The sequence below is a fragment of the Doryrhamphus excisus genome, chromosome 12, assembly GCF_030265055.1.
Source record: "Doryrhamphus excisus isolate RoL2022-K1 chromosome 12, RoL_Dexc_1.0, whole genome shotgun sequence".
NCBI classification, from domain to species: Eukaryota; Metazoa; Chordata; class Actinopteri; order Syngnathiformes; family Syngnathidae; genus Doryrhamphus; species Doryrhamphus excisus.
Window position 1 is genome coordinate 1,707,501 of NC_080477.1, and position 24,345 is coordinate 1,731,845.

Sequence of the window (24,345 nt, forward strand, 5' to 3'; positions counted from 1 at the left end):
ATCTGGCGATATGATATGTATCACGCTACGATATATCACGATACTGTAAATGAACACATTTTTATTCCATTAAAACAGAAATAACCATAAAAATAACCATATCATACTTTTTAATATCGATACAGTATCGTGGAACGAAGTATAGCAATATATCGCCGAAACGATATTTTCTTACACCCCTACTGGAGAGTCGGGATCGACCGATATGTTTTTTTTTCCGGCCGATACCGATTTTTTTCCATCAGTATCGATATCGATACAGTATCGTGGAACAAAGTATCGCGATATATAACCAAAACGATATTTTCTTACAATCTTACTGGAGGAGAGTCGGGATCAACCAATATGGGTTTTTTTCTAGCCGATACCGATTTTTTTTCCATCAGTATCGATATCGATACAGTATCGTGGAACGATGTATCGCCATATATGGCCGAAACGATATTTTCTTACACCCTTACTGCAGTGTAGGAATCGACCGATATGTTTTTTTCCGGCCGATACCGATTTTTTTCCATCAGTATCGATATCGATACAGTATCGTGGAACAAAGTATCGCGATATATGACCAAAACGATATTTTCTTATAATCTTACTGGAGAGTAGGGATCGACCGATATGTTTTTTTTCCGGGCGATGCAGATACCGTTTTTTTTCCATCACCCTTAGCCAATGGCCGATTTTGCTTGGGCCGATATTTGTGGCCGATACTGCTTTTGCTCCCTCAATTGATATGAAAAAATGACAATGATAACAAAGTCTACAGGGAGAGCCTTAAGTGGCAATAAAACGTACAGCGATATCGTATCGCCATATACAGTCTATGATAAATGCCTAAAAATAACCATATCATACTTTTTAACATCGATACAGTATCGTGGAACGAAGTATCGCGATATATTGCAGAAACAATATTTCCTTACACCCCTACAGGAGAGTCGGGATCGACCGATATGTTGTTTTTCTAGCCGATACCGATTTTTTTTTTCCATCAGTATCGATATCGATACAGTATCGTGGAACGAAGTATCACCATATATCGCCGAAACGATATTTTCTTACACCCCTACTGCAGTGTAGGGATCGACCGATATGTTTTATTTTCCGGCCGATACCGATTTTTTTCCATCAGTATCGATATCAATACAGTATCGTGGAACGAAGTATCACCATATATGACCAAAACGATATTTTCTTACAATCTTACTGGAGAGTAGGGATCGACCGATATGTTTTTTTTCCGGGTGATGCAGATACCGATTTTTTTCCATCACCCTTAGCCGATGGCCGATTTTGCTTGGGCTGATATTAGTGGCCGATACTGCTTTTGCTCCCTCAATTGATATGAAAAAATGACAATGATAACAAATATTACAGGTCTCAACTCTATAAAATATATTCATAAATATAAATGCCTAAAAATAACCATATAATACTTTTTAATATCGATACAGTATCGTGGAACAAAGTATCATTATATATCGCCAAAACGATAATTTCTTACACCTCTACTGGATAGTAGGGATCGACCAATATGTTTTTTTCCTGGCCGATACCGATTTTTTTCCATCAGTATCGATATCGATACAGTATCGTGGAACGAAGTATCACGATATATCGCTGAAACGATATTTTCTTACACCCCTACTGGATAGTAGGGATCGACTGATATGTTTTTTTTCCGGCCGATACCAATTTTTTTCCATCACCCTTAGCCAATGGCCGATTTTTCTGGGGCCGATATTTGTGGCCGATACTGCTTTTGCTCCCTCAATTCATATGAAAAAATGACAATGATAACAAATATTACAGGTCTCAACTATGCCATGTGAAATTAGGTGATGCCGATACCGATTTTTTTCCATCACCCTTAGTCGATGGCCGATTATCGTATCGCCATATACAGTCTATGATAAATGCCTAAAAATAACCATGTCATACTTTTTAATATCGATACAGTATCGTGGAACAAAGTATCACAATATATCGCCAAAACAATATTTTCTTACACCCCTACTAGAGAGCAGGGATTGACCGATATGTTTTTTTTTCCGGGCGATGCCGATACCGATTTTTTTCCATCACCCTTAGCCGATGGCCGATTTTGCTTGTTGTCGATACTGCTTTTACTCCCCCAATTGATATGAAAAAATGACAATGATAACAAATATTACAGGTCTCAACTCTGCCATGTGAAATTAGGTGTTTTTTTTTTTTTTTGATGGACTAACATGCTCGGCACCGTTTTATGATTGCACGTTGTCACGGAAATCGAGTCTACAGGGAGAGCCTTAAGTGGCAATAAAACGTACAGTGATATCGTATCACCATATACAGTCTATGATAAATGCCTAAAAATAACCATATCATACTTTTTAATATCGATACAATATCGTGGAACGAAGTATCGCGATGTATCACCAAAACAATATTTTCTTACACCCCTACTGGAGAGTCGGGATCGACCGATATGTTTTTTTCCGGCCGACACCGATTTTTTTCCATCACCCTTAGCCGATGGCCGATTTTGCTTGGGCCGATATCAAATATCAAATATATTCATAAATATGAATGCCTAAAAATAACCATATCATACTTTTTAATATCGATACAGTATCGTGGAACGAAGTATCGTGATATATCGCCAGAACTATATTTTCTTACACCCCTACTGGAGAGTCGGAATCAACCAATATGTTTTTTTTTTCCGGCCGATACTGTTTAGTAGGGATCGACCGATATGGTTTTTTCCTGGCCGATACCGATTTTTTTCCATCAGTATCGATATCGATACAGTATCGTGGAACGAAGTATCACGATATATCGCTGAAACGATATTTTCTTACACCCTTACTGGATAGTAGGGATCGACTGATATGTTTTTTTTCCGGCCGATACCAATTTTTTTCCATCACCCTTAGTCGATGGCCGATTATCGTATCACCATATACATGATATGATGATAAATGATAAATGCCTAAAAATAACCATATCATACTTTTTAATATCGATACAGTATCGTGGAACAAAGTATCACAATATATCGCCAAAACAATATTTTCTTACACCCCTACTATAGAGCAGGGATCGACCGATACCGATTTTTTTCCATCACCCTTAGCCGATGGCCGATTTTGCTTGTTGCTGATACTGCTTTTGCTTCCCCAATTGATATGAAAAAATGACAATGATAACAAATATTACAGGTCTCAACTCTGCCATGTGAAATTAGGTGTTTTTTTTTTTTTGATGGACTAACATGCTCGGCACCGTTTTATGATTGCACGTTGTCACGGCGATCAAATCTACAGGGAGAGCCTTAAGTGGCAATAAAACGTAGAGCCGGCAGCAGCAAAAAAAAAAAAAAAAACTTAATGAAGACGGTTATTAGACGACGCGGACAAATCAAGACGTCTTGCTCCGTATCGATTGTAAGACGCACGGCGCTGTCGACATCCACGCCGACGACTCGGCACCAAGCCGGATTCCTCTCAAGTCGCCAGTTTTGGTCCACGGGACAATCTGACAGGCTGCCTTAAAAAGACACAGCCATAAAGTATTTATGTTTGCGCCCGAGGTCCAGTCAAGTCAGACAGCCGCTGAAGAATTCATTAAAGGGAGGTGAAAGAATTGTTAAGTGTATCAAATTTAAACCGAGGGCAAACAAGATGAAAAAAAATAAAAAAACGGCGTGCGGCGGGAATATCAAGCGTCCTCACAGTGATGACACTTTAAATAAAGATACAACGTGTTCCTCACAGAAGACAACACGCCGATTTCATCACGAGCCCGCATTTCATTTTCCTCTTCTTCTGCAGAAGTTTCACAACATCACCACCAAAAGGACATTCCAGGCCAACGTTCCGGCGGTACAAAGATTCCGAAGTTATATGAAAGCACTTTGGGATCTCACCTGTTTCCAGGATCCGTCGATGGAGGAGGCCCGGATGGAGGAAGGCTTCGTCTTTACACGAGCGGATCTGCGTTCCGACCAGTTCCGAGTTGGTGGCGAGGATTCTGGCGCTCTCCTCGTTCAAGTTGACGCCGGCCATGGAGGCCACGTCGTTGATGTCGTCGTCGTCCCTGCAGCGGAGAATTGAACCATACATAAGTCAAAGCTTGACACTTCCTGCTTTCAAAATTCACGGTTAGTTTTTCAAATATATCCATTCATCCATCTTCCGCTTATCCGAGGTTGCTCCGTCTTTCCGGTTACTTCATCCAGCTGCTTTGGTTGGTTCCGTGGTTGACATGGCCCTATTATTATTATTATAATTATTATTATTATTATTATTAGTGTGAATGTGAGTGTTTGTATATACATATGTGCCCAGCGATTGGCCCCGCCTCTCGCCCGAATTGGTGATTGGTGATTGGCTGGCCCGGTGTATTTGCGGTTGTTGTTGTTATTATAATTATTAATATTATTATTATTATGATTATTATGAATAATAATTGTATTATTATTATTATTATTATTATTATTATTATTATTATTATTATTATTATTATTATTATTATTATTATTATTATTATTATTATTATTATTATTATTATTATTATTATTATTATTATTACATTGATAATTATTATTATTAACAATTATTATAATAATATAATAACAATACATAAATAAATGAATGAATACATAATAACAATAATAATAACAATAATAATATTATTATTGTTATATATAATATAATAATAATAAATCAATAATTAAATAATAATCATCATCATTATTATAATTATTATTATTATTATTATTATTATTATTATTATTATTATTACATTGATAATAATAATAATATTATTAATTATTATAGTAATATAATAACAAATAACCAATAAATTAATACATAAATAATAATAATATTGTTATATATAATATAATAAATACATTAATACATAAATAATAATAATATTGTTATATATAATATAATTAATAAATAATAATAATAATATTCATTTTCTACCGCTTATCTTCCTTGGGTGAGAGGCGGGGTACACCCTGGACTGGTGGCCAGCCAATCACAGGGCACATATAGACAAACAACCATTCACACTCACATTCATACCTATGGACAATTTGGAGTGGCTAATTAACCTAGCATGTTTTTTTGGAATGTGGGAGGAAACCGGAGTACCCGGAGAAAACCCACGCATGCACGGGGAGAACATGCAAACTCCACACAGAGATGGCCGTGGGTGGGATTGAACTCAGGTCTCCTAGCTGTGAGGTCTGTGCGCTAACCACTCGACCATTTAGCCCAAATTCTCAATAGTCTGTATAAAACAGACGTGAAGGAGCGCATCCTTCCGCCATGACAGGAAGTTAGCTTCCGGCCTGAATTATCCGACCCACGATGCACTGCGGTTGCAGGACCGGCCCGGAGCGGGCGGGAGAATTCCCGAGTCGACGTTGATGAGAGCCAAACTAACAACTGCGGAACTCCCACCGAGCGCCTCCTCGCCACTCGCCGCTTCACCTCCACGGCTACTTAAGCCGTCGGCGTCGGCACCGTGAGCCTTTTCCTTTCGCGTATGCACGTGCGGCGGCGGAAGAAACCGCCGGCCAACACCCCCCCCCCCCCCCCCCCCCGTGCCGAGAACCTTCCTGCTCCGATATGAAACTTGACATGGTGGCGGGAGGTTGACAAAGACGATTAGAGCGTCTCTCTGAAGCTCGCACACCTTCCACCTTCTCGGCCTCTCCTCCAGCGCTCGTTCTAATTATGCCTTCCCGGGGGGGGGGGGCACACAACAACAACAAGCACGGATACGTAGGAGGTAGTTTACCCGCTGCTGCGCCTCGGGCGGTGCAACTACCCTCGCCACGTCCTCATGGATAACTTGACCTGTCCTAAAATGAAACACGCCCGAGGCCGCGTTCACTCAAAAAGACAAAACAGGAACGCCGCTGCATCCTCGCCGTTAACGCTCACAGTCACATACGAACGGGAAAACATGAAGCAAGACTGGGGAAAACTAATCCAAAATGGTGGAAAGCTGCTTGGTTTGGGAAGGAGTTCAATAAACACTAAAAAAGTACACAATTTCAATATTACGGCTTGCAGACTTCACAACACAGCAAGCGTTTTTTCCGTTTTTCTAAACGCATCTTCGCATCTTCTTCTAAAGTTGAATATACGTTAAAGTAGTCAGTGTACAGCTTGTGTAAAAGTACACGTTTAATATCATTTAACAGCCATGGTCTACAAGTTGGCAGCAAGATAATTGTGATTTGTCTGCAGTCACGCACGGTGGTGGCACGCCTTGCACGAGTGTCGCCGGCACTGAGGGGAGCTGCGGTTCATTGGGGGACTTCCTTCCACATGCTAGTGTTGACCTTTAAGAAATAAATACAAACATCTGCGGCACTAATCGCCTTTTCATGATTATATTAGTAGAAATCTAACCCTGAAACATAATTTTATTATTATTATTATTATTATTATTATTATTATTTTTATTATTATTATTATTATTATTATTATTATTATTATTATTATTATTAATAATAATAATACAATAAATAATAATAACAATATCATTATTATGATTATTGTTAATAATAATAAATAACTTAATAATAATGATATATAATGTAATAATAATAAATTAATAATAATAATAATATTACTATTTATTTATTCATTTATTTATTTATTTAATAATAATACAATAAATAATAACAATAATATTATTATTATTAATAATATAATAATAAATTAAGTAATAAATTAATGATAATAATAACATAAAATAATATAATAATATTAATAATAATAATAATATAATAATAATAAAAAACTTAATAATAATGATATATAATATAGTAATAAAAAATAAATAATAATTTAATTAATTAATTATAATAATATTACTATTTATCTATTCATTTATTTATTCAATAATAATAATAATACAATAAATAATAACAATATTATTATTAACAATAATATAGTAATAAATAAATTAATTAATGATAATAATACAATATATAATACTGAATAATAATACATAATAATAAATAATATATAAAAATATATAATAATAATAATAATAATAATAATAATAATAATAATAATAATAATAATAATAATAATAATAATAATAATAATAATAATAATAATAATAATAATAATAATAATAATTAGTTACTTATAATAATAATATTATTATTATTTATTCATTCATTAATTTCATTTCATTAATAATCTTATTATTATTTATTATTATAAATAATAAGAAATTCTGGACTTGAAGCGGCTACTTTTTTTCCCACACACTGTGAACGCTACGACTGAAACAATGATGCGGCTAACATATGGCTAAAAGAACTACAGTTCCCATGATGCTTCAAGTGCAGATACAGGAAGTAGTGAAGTGGACGCTAATATCACACTTTGAAGTCTTATGGAGTTATTATTGATTATTTTGATCTGACAAATATGAAGTAAGTTTGATCAAGCGTAGAATTACTCGAGCTTTGCTTGGATTGGCTAATGTGGGATGCTCGGAACTCTGTAGGTCGGATTGTGTAAATGTTGACAATTGCGACTTATAGAAAAATGCATGGCCTATTTTTGTACAAAAAATATGTTTCTCTTGAAATTTGGTATTTAAAATTTGTGTTTTTTTATTATTTTTTAATGAGCTGAAAGGTTCCAAAGACAATACGACAACATTCCCTTGTACGCCTTTGCTCTCTACATTCCCGATGTTCAAAGTGGTAGACTGTAAATGTGCCTGATTGCTGTTTTCAAGCGTATATTCCTTTCCTATATTCCTAGATCCTAAGCTAATCTTATATGACGGACTAATGAACTCTCTTTGAGGGTCTGGTTTAATTTCTTGGGGTGTTTTGGGATTGCTGGGGCTCAAATCAAATGAGAACGTGGCCGAGACAGGTCTGACGTTCAAAGGAGAGAACGAGATATGAAATGCTAAATATTCCCCACGACTAGCTGGGTGCTAATAAAGCCCAGATGTAATTAGCTTTACCGCGGGAGCCTCTCAGTTATTGGCTCGGCTTGGCTTGGGGACACGTAGCCGCCAGCCACATGCATACATAAACGTCCTTTCCATATCAAGCTTGTGTGTTCCAAGCGAGGGCACGCCATAGGTGCTAATGGGGTGGGTATGCGCCATCATTTGGAAGGGATGGGGGGGGTTGAAGGCTGCATGAAAACACCTTTTACATTTTATACCTCATCGGTGGGTAAAATGTCCTAGAGATCACGTAAGGATCCCGGTGGCTGAAACCGATGTAGGTCCCAATCATTGTCATGTTGTCAACAATAAAACTACGCTTGTGTATGAATGATTGACTGAATGTTTGGTGGCGGTCGGAGAGGCCGTAGGCGCAAATTGGCAGTCGCTTCATTGTGAACGCTTTGGGTGCCTTGAAAATTAATGAATGAATAACATTAACGTATAACATACGTAAAACATTACGTATAACATAATGTAACACATAGTGTAAAACATAACATAAAAACATAACGTACAACATAAAACATAACATAACATAAAACGTAGCGTAGCGTAACATGACGCAACATAACATAAAACACAACATAACATAAAACATACCGTAGCGTGACATAACATAACATAAAATATAAAACATAACATAAAACATAACATAACATAAAACGTAGCGTAACATAACATAACATAACAAAACATAGCGTAGCGTAACGTAACATGACGCAACGTAACATAAAACGTAGCGTAACATAACATAAAACATAGCGTAGCGTAACATAACATGACGCAACATAACATAAAATATAAAACATAACATAAAACGTAGCATAGCGTAGCGTAACATAAAACATAATGTAGCGTAGCATAACAACGCAACATAACATAAAACATAACATAACATAAAACATAGCGTAGCGTAACATAACATGACGCAACATAACACAACATAAAATATAAAACATAACATAAAACATAACATAAAACGTAGCGTAACATAACATAACAAAACAAAACATAGCGTAGCGCAACGTAACATGATGCAACCTAACATGACGCAACCTAACATGACACAACATAACATAAAACATAACATAACATAAAACGTAGCGTAACATAACATAGCATAAAACATAGCGTAGCGTAACATAACATGACGCAACATAACATAACATAAAATATAAAACATAACATAAAACATAGCGTAGCGTAACATAAAACATAGCATAGCGTAGCATAACATAACATGACGCAACATAACATGACGCAACATAACATGACGCAACATAACATGACGCAACATAACATAAAATATAAAACAGAACATAACATAAAATGTAGCGTACCATAACATAACGCATAACATAAAACATAACATATAACATAACATAAAACATAAGACATAACATGAAACATAAGACATAACATAAAACAGAAGACATAACATAAAACATAAGACATAACATAAAATATAAAACATAACATAAAACATAGCGTAGCATAGCATAACATAAAACATAGCGTAGCGTAGCATAACATAACATGACGCAACATAACATGACGCAACATAACATGATGCAACATAACATGATGCAACATAACATGACGCAACATAATGTTGGAACTGTTGTAGATAAGTTATCCAATTTGCTGGTCTAACTGTTTGCCTTTCTAGCTACAAGTTGGTAAGATAGGTATAGCTTTGTTCTCTGTGTATGTATGCATGACTTGCTTTTATTGCAGGATGTGGCATCAGCAGAAGGGGACAGTTGATTGCTCAAGCAGTCAACCACGAGCAGAAGAATGCGTGTATGATAAAGATAGTGGTTTGTTTTTAAATGGTCTCAACTGGATAGTCAGGACACCCTTCCCCCGTAGCAGTTGAGACCTCCTGTGACCTAGGGAATTCCTAAATAAAAGGCAAGAGAGTGAAGGCTGTTTCAGAGTTGATTTGGAGGTTGTTACTGAGCAGACTTCAATCACTCTCCTTGCAAGTAAAACTATCCCAGTCTCTTTGTCCTCTTTGAGCAGGTTGCTTTACAGATGTTTGGTGATTAAACCTGACATTTACATGGTCCTTCGAGCCGGATCCCAAGATACCTGACGATTCCAGCGTGTGAGTGAGATCCCAGATAAGTCCGTGGCCACGGCAAAAAGCCCCTTTCCGGGACTGGTTCCTCCCTCTCGGGCTGGGATCCGACGGTTGACGGGAAATCCAAGGACAAAGAGACTGTGAGTACGAATTTTAATGAAAAGAGTGTGAATGAAAGTCGACATGGAATAGATCTTGGTGGGCCAAGATAGGGAGAGAGTTAGGCGAAGAAGACAAACCCTGCAGGTCAGAAAAAGTAAGTGTAAAATAGACAAACCCTGCAGGTCAGACAGTTAAATTCCGTAGGTGGGTAGACGCCCCTAGTTGAAACAGACTAGTTAAATTCTACACAGGACGGCGGAGTCCTCTGTGCTGAAAAAGTAAGTGTACCAAACCCTGACAGTTCTAGACTCCATCAGGTCAGACAGTTAAATTCCGTGGGAGGACAGACTCCTCTAGTTGAAATAAACTACGTTAAATTCTGTGAAGGACGGCGGAGTCCTCTAGTCTGGAAAAACGGGACGCGCGAAGTGTGAAAGTGTGAATGTATGAATGAAAATACAATTACCACTAGGTAACTGTGTTTTATGCCAAACCAACAAGAAACAAATGGTGAGCCTTTGTGGATGCTTATAGGCAAGAAAATTCCACCTGAAAAGGTTGAAGAGAATTTTACCACAAAAGGTTGTTGATCACCGTCTTGTTGAAAATAACCCCAGTGTTAGAACACGACAGGTGTTAAGAACCACTGGGTCCAAATTTAGTTCAAAATGGGGAAGGGACAAGGTAAAGAAAAACAAAGGTCCTTGAAGAACTCCCGTGTAAGGATTGGAAGGTAGTTGAAAAAGCAGTAGACCCCCTATATTATTGGATAAAACAGTACGAATTCAACGGAAAATTATCTACGGGATGTATTAGGGAGTTACAACAAAACATAAAAAAGAAATGTAAGCAAAACGAGAAGAAAATGAAAAAGGAAGGTTATGAGCAGACACGAGTCTGGATGAAAATAGCAGGACAGCGAGAGGAAGGTGAAAGAAGGGCAAGGCAGGAGAGAGTAGAGAAGAAAAAAAACAGGAGAAGGAGAGACAGCAAAAAGGGAAAAAAATGAGGAAAGCATGCATAAAAAAACACTAATATGGGGAACTTATATGAACAAGAGAAAGTGAGTTAAACAAAACAGATAAGTGAGATTTTTGTTGGGAAAAATTGTGATAAGGGAAAACATCACATTGCATTGTTTAAAAGAAAAATAATTATTTGAGAGAAAATCAAAGAGCATTCAAGAATTTTGTTTAGGACATGGACTCTTTGGGAAAAAAAAAAAATGAAAAAGGCTAAAAACCATTGAGAGCAGAGAGCACGGCTTGCAACTAAGACTTGCAATGATGAAAGTTACATGGGCAAGATCTGCAACACACACTGACATGAAAAGAACAGACAAGACTTCTCAGAATAGGTCTTCCTTCTCTTTCTCCTACAGTGCCTCAGTGTCTCAGAGTGGACCATGATCTTGATCGCAGACCTCCACCCTTGCTCTGCCAACAACCTGACAACAACATCCTGATACAACAACATGCACGATGAGTCCAATATCGTCATCCATTATGTCCAGTTTCATCTTCACCAAGACCTGAAGAAGATCCAACACATGAGCTGTGTTCTAACTGCAAACGATCCCTTCCAGACATGCAGTCACTCGTATCCAAACGGATGCTTAGCAAGTATCCTGTGACTGACGGTGGAGACCATGAGTGGGACAATGGTGTAAGGAAGGCGTGTGGGGAGGCCATAACAGCCCTGCTTGTGTTTAGTGAAGTTGTCCCACTTTCCCTGACCACTGAAGAGTTCTGAAGATGTTTGCTGACATGGTGTTCACGGTGACGACAATCACATCACCAGCCACTAAAGCGGAATGTGGCCGAATTAGAACTGGATGGATCACACTTTTGACCGGATGGATCACACCTTTGATGCAAGGACAAGCCATGTACCAGAATCAATGGGTGGCACCAAATGGCCACCTGCAAGAAGGACATCCAGAGAAGAGACTGGAACAGCAATATGACCCTGGCATGTGCAGCAAAAGGGGACTTTGGACCAAAGACTTGATGGAGAACTTTCTTAACAAGCAAGGTGGACGGAAGCAAGGAGGTGGGGCGTGATGGGATCATGGCTACTCTGACTCATCTGATGCCAAGGATGATACTGAAGTTGACAGTAACGCACACACACACATACACATCTATATGCTCTGTCCTTTTCTTCCTTTTGTTTAGAGTCTTGGCTTAAATCAGCCCCTCTTGCTGATAACTATGTAGAATTTGATCTACTTCTCTCTTTTAGAATATGCTATAAGAAGACGTAGTATACAAAATATGGCAAGGTTATTTATTTTCCTTTCGACTCTGATGAAACACACTCACTAAGAGTGACAAATTCTTAACCTCTCCAAAGTTGAATGGCAATTATGTTAACTTTGTTGGCCAATCAGGTGAAGTGGACCAAAGACAAGTCACCATTGGATTTTCTGTTGAAGAGAAAATTCAACTTCAAAAATTAAGTTGTTGGCATATGGTGCAAAGGACCAAATGGCCTATTTCTAATTCAGATGGAGGTGAAGTTGTAAAAACTGACACTGACCCTGATGTTCACACTTTGGTGAAGCAAGAGGCCAATCAGCTGTATGCATATCAAAGGAAGATGCAAACTGGTGACATGAGTGCTCAACTGGTGGAGGAGGTTAAGAATGTACTTTCTCACACGCATACACACACGCACGCACACACACAATTAATGCAAATTGATGCTCTTCAAGGTCTTCAATGCACATCATATCTTTCTATGGTGATGACAAATTTGATAAAAGATATTGACATAGGGATAGCTGTTAGGGGAATGTTTATATCACAAATATTTTGTTCTGGGCATAAGTGCTGCCTTGATGCACATTTGGGTTACTCAGGTAACGCTTTTTTGACGTCATGATTCCATTCCTCATGGGTCTCTATCTAAAAGAGACACAGTGACAAATGGAATAATGTGGGCCTTTTTTGTACAAGCATGCTATTTTACATTTGATTGGGAATGCAAAAACAATTTGTTAATTTATTACAGTCCGCAATTGGATTTTTTGAAAAGTGTTTTCGGCAAAAATACACTCAGAAAGGACTGTCCAGCTGGTTTTTCATTGTTGTGTTGTCTTGTTTGTCTGTGTGAGAGTGAATGTGAGGCTGAAGCCATCCCTGACCATCACTTTGGAAAAAGGAAACAAATGTATTGCAATACAGAACAAACCCAATGATTAGTTTACTAATAGACGCATGCAAAGAACATATTAGTTTGTTCTGCTCTTTTAGCATCAATAGGCATAAATTAAATCTGCTAAAATGTAGATAGTTCATTTAGGGTATGCAGAACCCTCATCTAAAAATTAGCTATTCCAAAAAAGGCCTTGTAAATTAGGACAATCCGACTTTCAAAGGAATTTGGACCTTTTAAGTGTTGCAAATGACATCCTGACATGACGACTATGAGTGCGACACACCGACAGCAGGGTTCTTCAGGGGGACAGTGGACTGTGACAAAAATTTAAATTGACTGAAAATTAAATGTGAGTGTTCTTTTAGGGTTGTTATTGTGTTGTGGGAATACATCAACTACCATGATATATTCCAACCTAACCTTCATTGTTCCACATTAGGAAAGCACGTTCTCCTGGAGGAGGAGAAGACAAATGTCATGTGGCCGAAACGTGACATCTCTTTTTTGTTGAAAACTGTTTAACAGTACTAACATGTACTAACATTAACACTGTAACACTTGAGGTCATTCACACACCTGGCAGGGTGTGTCATCATTTTAACTTCAGTTTGTTCCACAGGACACTTCTTCAGGATCCAGAGTTTGAATTGTTGAACTTTGTTTGATGTTGTCCAGCTTCACAGATTACTGTTTGCAGATGTATAAAAAGATAACCATCATTTGACTTTACAGGGAACTGCCAATGCTTTGGAAGTTGACACATGGGAAAAACATGTGTCAAAAGGGGGGACAAATATCATTTTGTTGAGTAATCATTGTTAAGAATTGGACATGATATATTATTTTTTGCTAAAATTGGTTTCTCCAAAACCAAAGTGAGTGAAACAAAGGTAGGTATGAGTTCTAACATTAGAGGTTGATAATGATCAGTGATCAGCAGTAGTAATGACACTCCATGGATTGTACAACACGCTGAAGATTTTGGTAAGTTACTGTATCTTGTTTTTCTTTACTATATTACTGTATTTGGTACTTTGCCTTCCATAGTGCCAATGGTCACGCTAATGAGAGCAAATGGTTCATTGAAACCCAAATTTCCAGCTGTGAGCAAGGAACACTACTACAGTGTGACAATGTCCATCTTAATGCAAATTCAGACCAGATGGTGTGTTGGTTTAAATTCAGTGAAACCTTGTGTTGTTTGGCAAAAACTTAAATGCAGAGGGTGGATGTTAAAATTAAAGTTAAAATAGATATTGGTGGCATGATGGCAGAGTGGTTAGCACTGCTGTCTCACAGCAAGAAGGTTTGAGAACCTTTCTGTGTGGAGTTTCATGTTCTCCTCATGCTTACGCGGGCTTTCTCCTGACGATTAGAAAATTTTAAGGCTCATTTACAATCAACGTCAATGGCCAAAATATGAACAAAGTGTCGTATTCAGTCAGACACTACATGATGGTTGCCTACTGCTCTTAGGTTGCCTACTGCTCTCGAGATTAGTCATGTGTAGGGAACACATCTGACATGTATCACGTAGATGGTAAAATGTTGTGTTGCTCATTCATTTCTTTCTATGTTCTTGGTGGGTGTCGAGTGACCTGACATCTGTTGGCCCTGGGGGCCATGGAGAGGACGTGTTGGAGTTCCAGCAGAGGGAAGACTCCACTGTCAGCGTGGTCAAATGAGAGACCTGCACACAGATCGGTCAAGGCAGAAAGACACTACCTGAACACTAGAGGACTACAACTACTGACTGACTGACCGATTGAATACAACATGATAGAACAACAGCAAACCATCAACAGAGGCACAAGGACTTCGACATGATTCGGCAATCTAACATCTCAAACCATACACATCAAGTTCACCACATCGTTGATGTCATACGGAAAACATCTACCACAAAAGTTGAAGACAAAGACTTTAAGACACCTGGAAATCCATTCGTCTTTTTCCTGTGTCACTTATCTATCCCAGTTGACGTTGGGCAAGAGGATACACTGCTATCCAACCAATTAAGCAAGAAGTGTCAGGATTATATGCACTCTTGCCCTAAGCAGATGAAAAAGGCGATGACGACCGAGAAGATAGCTTTCTCAATCTACCAGACTTGTTCCCAGATCCAACTAAAGTAATGATTTCATGACTGAAAATCGTTTTAGAAGAGGTCATTAAATGATAACCTATTTAGTGCAAACTGGATAAACAGGAGGGAAATGTTGGAACTGTTGTAGATAAGTTATCCAATTTGCTGGTCTAACTGTTTGCCTTTCTAGCTACAAGTTGGTAAGATAGGTATAGCTTTGTTCTCTGTGTATGTATGCATGACTTGCTTTTATTGCAGGATGTGGCATCAGCAGAAGGGGACAGTTGATTGCTCAAGCAGTCAACCACGAGCAGAAGAATGCGTGTATGATAAAGATAGTGGTTTGTTTTTAAATGGTCTCAACTGGATAGTCAGGACACCCTTCCCCCGTAGCAGTTGAGACCTCCTGTGACCTAGGGAATTCCTAAATAAAAGGCAAGAGAGTGAAGGCTGTTTCAGAGTTGATTTGGAGGTTGTTACTGAGCAGACTTCAATCACTCTCCTTGCAAGTAAAACTATCCCAGTCTCTTTGTCCTCTTTGAGCAGGTTGCTTTACAGATGTTTGGTGATTAAACCTGACACATAACATGACGCAACATAACATAAAATATAAAACAGAACATAACATAAACAGAACATAACATAAAATGTAGCGTACCATAACATAACGGATAACATAAAACATAGCATAAAACATAAGACATAACATGAAACATAAGACATAACATGAAACATAAGACATAACATAAAACATAACGTAAAACATAAAACATAACGTAAAACATAAAATAACATAACATAAAACATAACATAAAACATAACATAACATAAAATAAAACATAACATAGTATAACATAACATAACATAAAACATAACATAACATAAAACATAACATAAGCTTTCACGATGGGCTGATCAACAGAAGCAGGAAAACGCTAAGTATAGCATTCAGTGTTTATAGCCTTCAGTGTTTTATAGGCTAAAACAGGAAGTCAAAAACAATGAAAAGTGACTTCTCCTATTTAAAAGGGACATTTCATCATTTTACACAGAAACAAGCTAGTATTTTATGGTGTGTGTGTGTGTGTGTGTGTCTACTTTGGAGACAAGATTGGATTTCAGGGGCCGAAGCTGAGCTCAGAGTTCGGCGGCGGGTTGAAGGCTCGTGATTGGCTGTCCTGTGATTACCTCGGAAGAGTGTTTATAGAGAGATGATGTGTTTGTGTACGGCGTGGAAACGGGGACAGCTGCTTTCACTCTGTAGCGTGAAGATGGATAGTCACTGGAAATACACACCTTGTAGTGTGTGCGTGTGTGTGTGTGTGTGTGTGTGTGTGTGTGTGTACAGCTGGATTGCTGTGACACACACACACACACACATGTGACCACCACCAGTGCATGGCTGACCTTTCTCTGGCCTACTAGCCTCACTTAGCAGTCAAATTTGGGATAGTACGATGATGTAAAGATAACGCGGGTCACGTTCCCAATGGCGGGGTTAGCATGTTCCACGCGGGCCCGCGGCATTTCGGTTGTGTCGAGACGCGCTTCTGCCCTCGGGCGATAACGAAGAGGACAGCAAACAACAAAAAAGTGTATGATAGTGAACACGTGGACTGCTTCGTTTTCCCTGCAGAGGATCAAAACTAGCTAAAATCAGAAACTATATAGCGGGGAGTGCTGCCATTTTTTTTTTGTCACGTGTGAAATCCGTCGATGAGACCAATCCGTGTCTCGTTCAGATCTGCAAGTTTGGATGCAAAATCTAATTTACAATAAGTACACTTGATTAACTATGGGAACAAATGAATGCTTCCTTGTCATATTTTCATTAATATTTCCATTCCGATGGGAAAATACCTCTCTGAATGTTCTGAACCCCTGTTTCCATGTCACCCGAAGTCATGCCGATCACAATAGCCACCTATACATGGACCCAAATATTCCAATTCCATTCGGTTTATTTGAATGTAAGCTTTGTATACACCTCATTCCCAAAGAAAAGTGCCAATCCCAATGAATATATAATGGGATTCCCAAGGGGTGGAATATTCCTTTCCCCAATCCGATTGAGGTATCTTGTACCCGCTCAAAATGGAAAGTTGTCAGACTGCGTTCTTCTTCCTGGTGTTTTTCTTCTTCTGTTGTTTATTGGCGGTTGTTCAGCCAATGCTGAGATATGACGTAACACGCAGCTCCAGACGTTCTTCGGTTTTAAAAATGGAGGCGAGGAATCGGCACTGGACTTCTGGGGGAAAGTTTGTTTTTGATCCGAACTAAATTTCAAGACTGGACGAACAAAAAAGTCGCAATACGGAGTTATTCCAACAAGTAAAGAAAAACTCTGAAGTCGGTATCACGTGATGTTGATGTTTACGTTTTACTGGGCATGCCCCATTGACTATTCTGGTTGATTATAGCGGCGCATGTAGACAAGAGATTGGAATATTCCTTTCCGTGGATACCAGTAGCCATGTTTACATGAGGAGTTTTTCTCTTTCCGAATGGAATCTTTCCGAAAGCAATGGTATACATGGAAAGGAATATTCCAATTTCTTGTCTATACATGCGCCGCTATAATCAACCAGAATAGTCAATAGGGCATGCCCAGTAAAACGTAAACACCAACATCACGTGATACCGACTTTAGAGTTTTTGTTTACTTGTTGGAATAACTCCGTATTGCGACTTTTTCGTTCATCCAGTCTTGAAATTTAGAAGAAGAACGCAGTCTGACAACTTTCCGTTTTGAGCGGGTACAAGATACCTCAATCGGATTGGGGAAAGGAATATTCCACCTCTGGGAATCCCATTATATATTCATTGGGATTGGCACTTTTCTTTGGGAATGAGGTGTATAAAAAGGTTACATTCTTTCCGTTTGAGCAAATAACCCCAATGGAATTGGAATATTTGGGTCCATGTATACGTGGTTAATGTTATCGGCATGACTTCGGGTGATATGGAAACAGGGGTTGAGAACATTCAGAGAGGTATTTTCCCATCCGAATGGAAATAATTAATGAAAATATGACAAGGAAGTATTCATTTGTTATAATAGTTAATCAAGTGTACTTACTGTAAATTAGATTTTGCATCCAAAGTTGCAGATTCTTTCCGTTTGAGCAAATAAACCGAATGGAATTGGAATATTTGGGTCCATGTATACGTGGCTATTGATTCGGAAAGATACCATTCGGAAAAAAGAAAAAACTCCTCATGTAAACGTGGCTAATGATGCTACTCGGTTGTGTCCCCGTAAGGGAGGGTGTACACGGATGTCTTTTTGTTGCCGTTTTGGGCATCTAACTTTAATTAGGACTGACCCAACAGCGCCTCTGCTGGCTGCAGCTAAGCAGTGCACTCCATGTTGCTTCAATTGCTTCCCGGGATTCTTGACTTATTCAATTCCAGCCATTTTCTCAAAAGTTGTTGCATCTCTATGGAGGACCAAAACTGCCAAAATAATAAATAAATAAATAAATAAATAGAAGTGAAAATAAAAACAAAAATGAAAAAAATATCAAAAAATTAAATACACAAAAATAAATATAAATGGAAATAAAAACAAAAATAAAAAAATATATACATAAATAAATAAATAAAAGCAAAAATAAATAAAAAATAAAAAACAAGATTCAAAAATTACAAATAAATACAAAAATAAATGTAGAAATAAATACAAAAATAAATATATAAATAGAATTACATATCAATAAATAAATAAAAGCACTCTGCTCTCATATGTATTTATTTCATGCTGCAGACAATGTCAGCTTGAAATGCAGAAGGAAAAACTATTCAAATGTCACATGTCGATCAACCAATAGGCGAACAGTTCAACCCAAGACACACTTAGGACCGCCCCCTCATTTGAATAGTTTTTCCTTCTGCATTTCAAGCTGACATTGTCTGCAGCATGAAATAAATACATATGACAGCAGAGTGCTTTTATTTATTTATTGATATGTAATTCTATTTATATATTTATTTTTGTATTTATTTCTACATTTATTTTTGTATTTATTTGTAATTTTTGAATCTTGTTTTTTTATTTTTGTATTTATTTTTGCTTTTATTTATTTATTTATTTATGTATATATTTTTTTATTTTTGTTTTTATTTCCATTTATATTTATTTTTGTGTATTTAATTTTTTGATTTTTTTTTCATTTTTGTTTTTATTTTCACTTTTATTTATTTATTTATTTATTTATTATTTTGGCAGTTTTGGTCCTCCATACATCTCGAACGTGACTAAAAAGTGACTTTAGAATGACACATGACCTTTTAAACCAGGAAGTAAACTCCTTGGGAGGAGCTAATTGACATAACAAAGCTTCCTATGAGGGGTACGTTCATTAAAAGCGGTATAACACGTTTGCTGTGTGGTTGTCGCCAGGCGGGTGAGCATGTGTGTGTGTGTATTTGTGTGTGTGTGTGTGTGTGTGCGGAGGTCCACATTGACCACCGCAGGGGGCGACATGGTTGTCATGTAACAAGCGAGCCTGACAGCTTAATTACTAACGCAGCTAAAGATTTATTGGTTTATCAATTAGGGCTCCGGGCGCTGCCTTTGCCCTCGGGACACCACAGGAGCCATTACCATGTGACCCAGACTCCTCTCAGTCGTGCGGGGCCACATCCTGAATTCCACCCGTTGGCACACATGCCCGCATTCGGATACATGTGCATGTAACCACGCACAACCACGTCTCTGGAGAGACTATATAAAATCTCAGGCATATATGCACACACACACACACACACACACACACACACACATAACAGCAAGATGGCGCACAAAGGGCAGCATGTGGGCGATGGACCTTTCATGTTGTGAAGCCCAGCAGAAGCAGAGAGAGAAGCTGCCGGCAAAATGTTCCTACATTTCTCTGCTGCAGCTACTACAAATTCCCGCCATCTGGCCGCTATTACGTTATTCCTAAATTAAAAGTGAGCTCACTCGGGACGGCGTCCAGGAAGAAGGAATCAGATAAAGCAGCCAAGGTGCCGCAAACACTCCCACAGTCTTTGCTCTCAGTGTCGCCTGTGGTCACGCTTCCTCATCAGGCGCATCTTAGGGAAATGCTGCCCTCATGTGGCGACTTCTAGGAGTGACAAGTCAAAATAGGAGGAGGAGGACTTTTACCTGAACGAGCCTCCTCCCGGGTCGTTGAGTTTGTTTTTTTGATTGCCGGAGATCTGGACAGCCAAGCCCACTGGGGTCCTCCCGGCTTGGAGGGCGCCCACCTTCCCCATTGTGCCTGCCAAGAGGAGGAAACAACAAGTAAAACGACTATTATGCAAAAGTGACTTTTAAATGATCTTCTAATAATAATGTGTGTCCGGAGGGATTGTTTATGAGAATAAAATGAGGAAAAAAAATATTTCATCTTCTTTACTAGTTTGCTCCACGTTTCAGAGAATAACTCTTGCGCTTTAGTAGTGGAAAAAAAAAACATGCATATTAAAGCAATTTCTTGATTTCATATAATAATTATATTTTATATAATATATTTGTATTTATTACATAATAATTATATTCAATATAATAATAATATTAAAAATATTATATATAGTAAATAATTATAATGATTATATTATTAAAATTAAATTAAATTATTTAATTAAATATAAATAATTATAATAATTTTATAATAAAAAATTAACTAAACAATTATATTAAATTTAATAATATAATTATATTTAAATAATATGAAAAATATTATATATAAAAACTTTTTTTTGTTAGCTATGCATTTACTAGCATCACAATGGCTAAATGAAGGAAAATACAAATACAGTATAAGGCAAACAGAAGATGCATTCAAAGACCTTGTGATGATATGTTGTATTCTACGCTGGGTTCTACAGTGATGTTTGGTGAGACACACAAGCACCAAACATCATTTTATTGCGCCTTTGAATGATTTCACAACAGAAATCTCGAATAAAAACACGTTTTGTTGCATTTTCCTTCAGTTCAGTCTGTACAGTACAGATAAATGAATAAATATTATCGGTTCTCTAGTATTTCAAATAGGAGAGGGGTCAAAGTATTATGGGAATAAAAAATCATAATTTCTACAAAAGAAATTCACAAGAAGAAAGTTGAAATAGTTTAAAAAATAATCAATAAAATGTAGAAAAATAATAATAATAATAATAACTTCAAGAGATTTTCTGAATTTTAAGAGATGAAAGACAAAAGTAAAAATATTGTACGCTGGAAAAAATTCACAAGGATAAATAAATAAAATAATAATAAAGCACCAAACATAATTTTATTGTGTGTTTGAATGATCTCACAACAGAAATCTCGAATAAAAACACATTTTGTTGCATTTTCCTAATTTAAAAAATCATAATTTCTCCAAAACAAATTCAGAAGAAGAAAGTTGAAATAGTTAAAAAAAATCAATAAAATTTAGAAAAACTAATATTAATAATAACTTCAGGAGATTTTCAGAATTTTAAGAGATAAAAGTCAAAAGTAAAAATATTCTAAGCTGTAAAAAATTCACAGGGATAAATAAATAAAATAATAACAAAGCACCAAACATAATTTTATTGCATGTATCGGTTCTCTAGTATTTCAAATAGGGGAGGGGTCAAAATATTATGGGAATTTAAAAAATAATAATTTCTACAAAAGAAATTCAGAAGAAAGTTGAAATAGTTAAAAAAATAATCAATAAAATGTAGAAAAATAATAATAATAACTTCAAGAGATTTTCAGAATTGTAAGAGATAAAAGTCAAAAGTAAAAATATTTTAAGCTGGAAAAAATTCACAGGGATAAATAAATAAAATAATAATAAAGCACCAAACATAATTTTATTGCGTGTATCGGTTCTCTAGTATTTCAAATAGGGGAGGGGTCAAAATATAATGGGAATTTAAAAATCATAATTTCAACAAAAGAAATTCACAAGAAGAAAGTTGAAATAGTTTAAAAATAATCAATAAAATTTAGAAAAAATAATATTAATAATAACTTCATGAGATTTTCAGAATTGTAAGAGATAAAAGTCAAAAGTAAAAATATTCTAAGCTGTAAAAAATTCACAAGGATAAATAAATAAAATAATAATAAAGCACCAAACATAATTTTATTGCGTGAAAATCTCAAATAAAAACACAGGCTACCGTTGCGGTCGAAACCCATGCTAAGCTAAACCCGAGCCAAAAAAAAAAAAAAAAGTAAGTTAAGTCTTCTACTCCTGAACCGCTACACACAAAAATATGAAAATTTGTCAAAACGATCGCCGCTGCTGTGTTGCTTGTGCTATTATTATTATTATTATGACAAAAACACCACAAGGTGGCGCTGTTATGAGACCCCAATGTTTTACCCCCCAAAAAAGTCAAATTGGACACAGTTGAATGTGCTGACGTAGCAACTTAACATCCATAAGTCATAATATCTTATGATTCCAAAACTTTCTAGTACTGATACACTGCATGTATGACTAGCATGTATGCTAGCATGTCTTCCATTTTGACCCCGACCCACAGGGGGCGCCACAAAAGGTCGTGTGAAAACATTGCAGATTGACGCAGAGTTGCGTCACCTTCAGGAACAAAACACTTCACCGGTTCTCCTCAACACTTCCACACCGCATCCTGCTTCGTGCTCTGAGACATTTTCGAACCCCCCCTAAGACCCCCCACCCCTCCCTCAGCGAAGCACAAGGACTGCCAGAGTGAATTTAAACTTGATCTTAACAGGCATGTTCCTCGCCGAGAGGCACGGAAAAGTATTTTTAGAACGATCCCCGCATTCCAATTTATGGGCATAAAACGACCTACAGATCTTTCACTGCGGGGCGATCTTTTTTTTTTGGGTGTGGGGGGGGTGTATCAAATTTGTATTCTGATTGCGTACACTCACACACGCAAAAAAAAAAAAATAGGTAAACACACACACACACACACACACACACACAGTACCTAAGCACACAGGAAGCTCTCTTAGGAGAGTGTTTCAGCTGGTTGGCGTTGGGGGCGATGTTTGTGGGCTCCTGTGTGTGTGTTTATGTGTGTGTGTTTATGTGTGTGTGTGTGTGTGTGTGTGAATCACGGTGAGTAAGCAGCGGCACCGATGTTTGAGGAGGCTTTATAAGCAGACAAGAAAGCAACCTTTCCTCGCTATGCTTACACATCCTGCAGCCCACCGACGGGACGCTTCACTAAATGGCTAAAATGGCCTCTTTAGCCTCCTCCGCCGTGCACGCCTTTTAAGCGCAGGTCACGTTTGAGTCATGATGCGTGTGTAACAGATACGTGTGTGTGTAACAAACAACGCAACACGCAATCCTGGCTGGAAAGCAAACGTATGCGACTTACTACGCAAACGTGACTTTGTTGTGATGCTCTAATGGTGACGCGCGTCTCCCTTATCGGCACCAAACGTGACGAAAACGCGTCTTTGCGCCACTTTTCACGCCATCGTGAAGGAAAAACCTCGCCTCCCTCTGTGTGTGTGTGTACACACAAAAGGCTTCACTACACATCTTAAAATAAGCCTGCTTCGGCCGGTATGCAAACCCTAGCATCATGTTGCTATTAAAATGTGAATGTGATGTTAGCACAGGCTGCACAGTGGACGAGTGGTTAGCACGCAGACCTCACACAGGAGTTTGCATGTTCTCCCCGTGCATGCGTGGGTTTTCTCCGGGTACTCCGGTTTCCTCCCACATTCCAAAAAAAACATGCTACGTTAATTAGCCACTCCAAATTGTCCATAGGTATGAATGTGAGTGTGAATGGTTGTTTGTCTATATGTGCCCTGTGATTGGCTGGCCACCAGTCCAGGGTGTACCCCGCCTCTCTCGCCCGAAGACAGCTGGGATAGGCTCCAGCACCCCCGCGACCCTCGTGAGGATAAGCGGTAGAAAATGAATGA

The 24,345-nt window shown here is 37.7% G+C and overlaps 1 protein-coding gene across 2 annotated transcripts in view; it reads right to left on the reverse strand.

Annotated features, from left to right (window-relative positions):
* LOC131139092 (transcription initiation factor TFIID subunit 4) overlaps positions 1-24,345 on the reverse strand; it is a 145,772-nt gene that overhangs the window by 93,721 nt on the left and 27,706 nt on the right. For both annotated transcript variants that reach the window (XM_058088356.1, XM_058088358.1), the window contains 2 exons: positions 20,587-20,701; positions 3,914-4,083 (listed from right to left, as the gene is read on the reverse strand). In XM_058088356.1, coding sequence (XP_057944339.1) covers positions 3,914-4,083; positions 20,587-20,701 — 285 coding nt within the window. The remainder of the gene's footprint in view (positions 1-3,913; positions 4,084-20,586; positions 20,702-24,345) is intronic.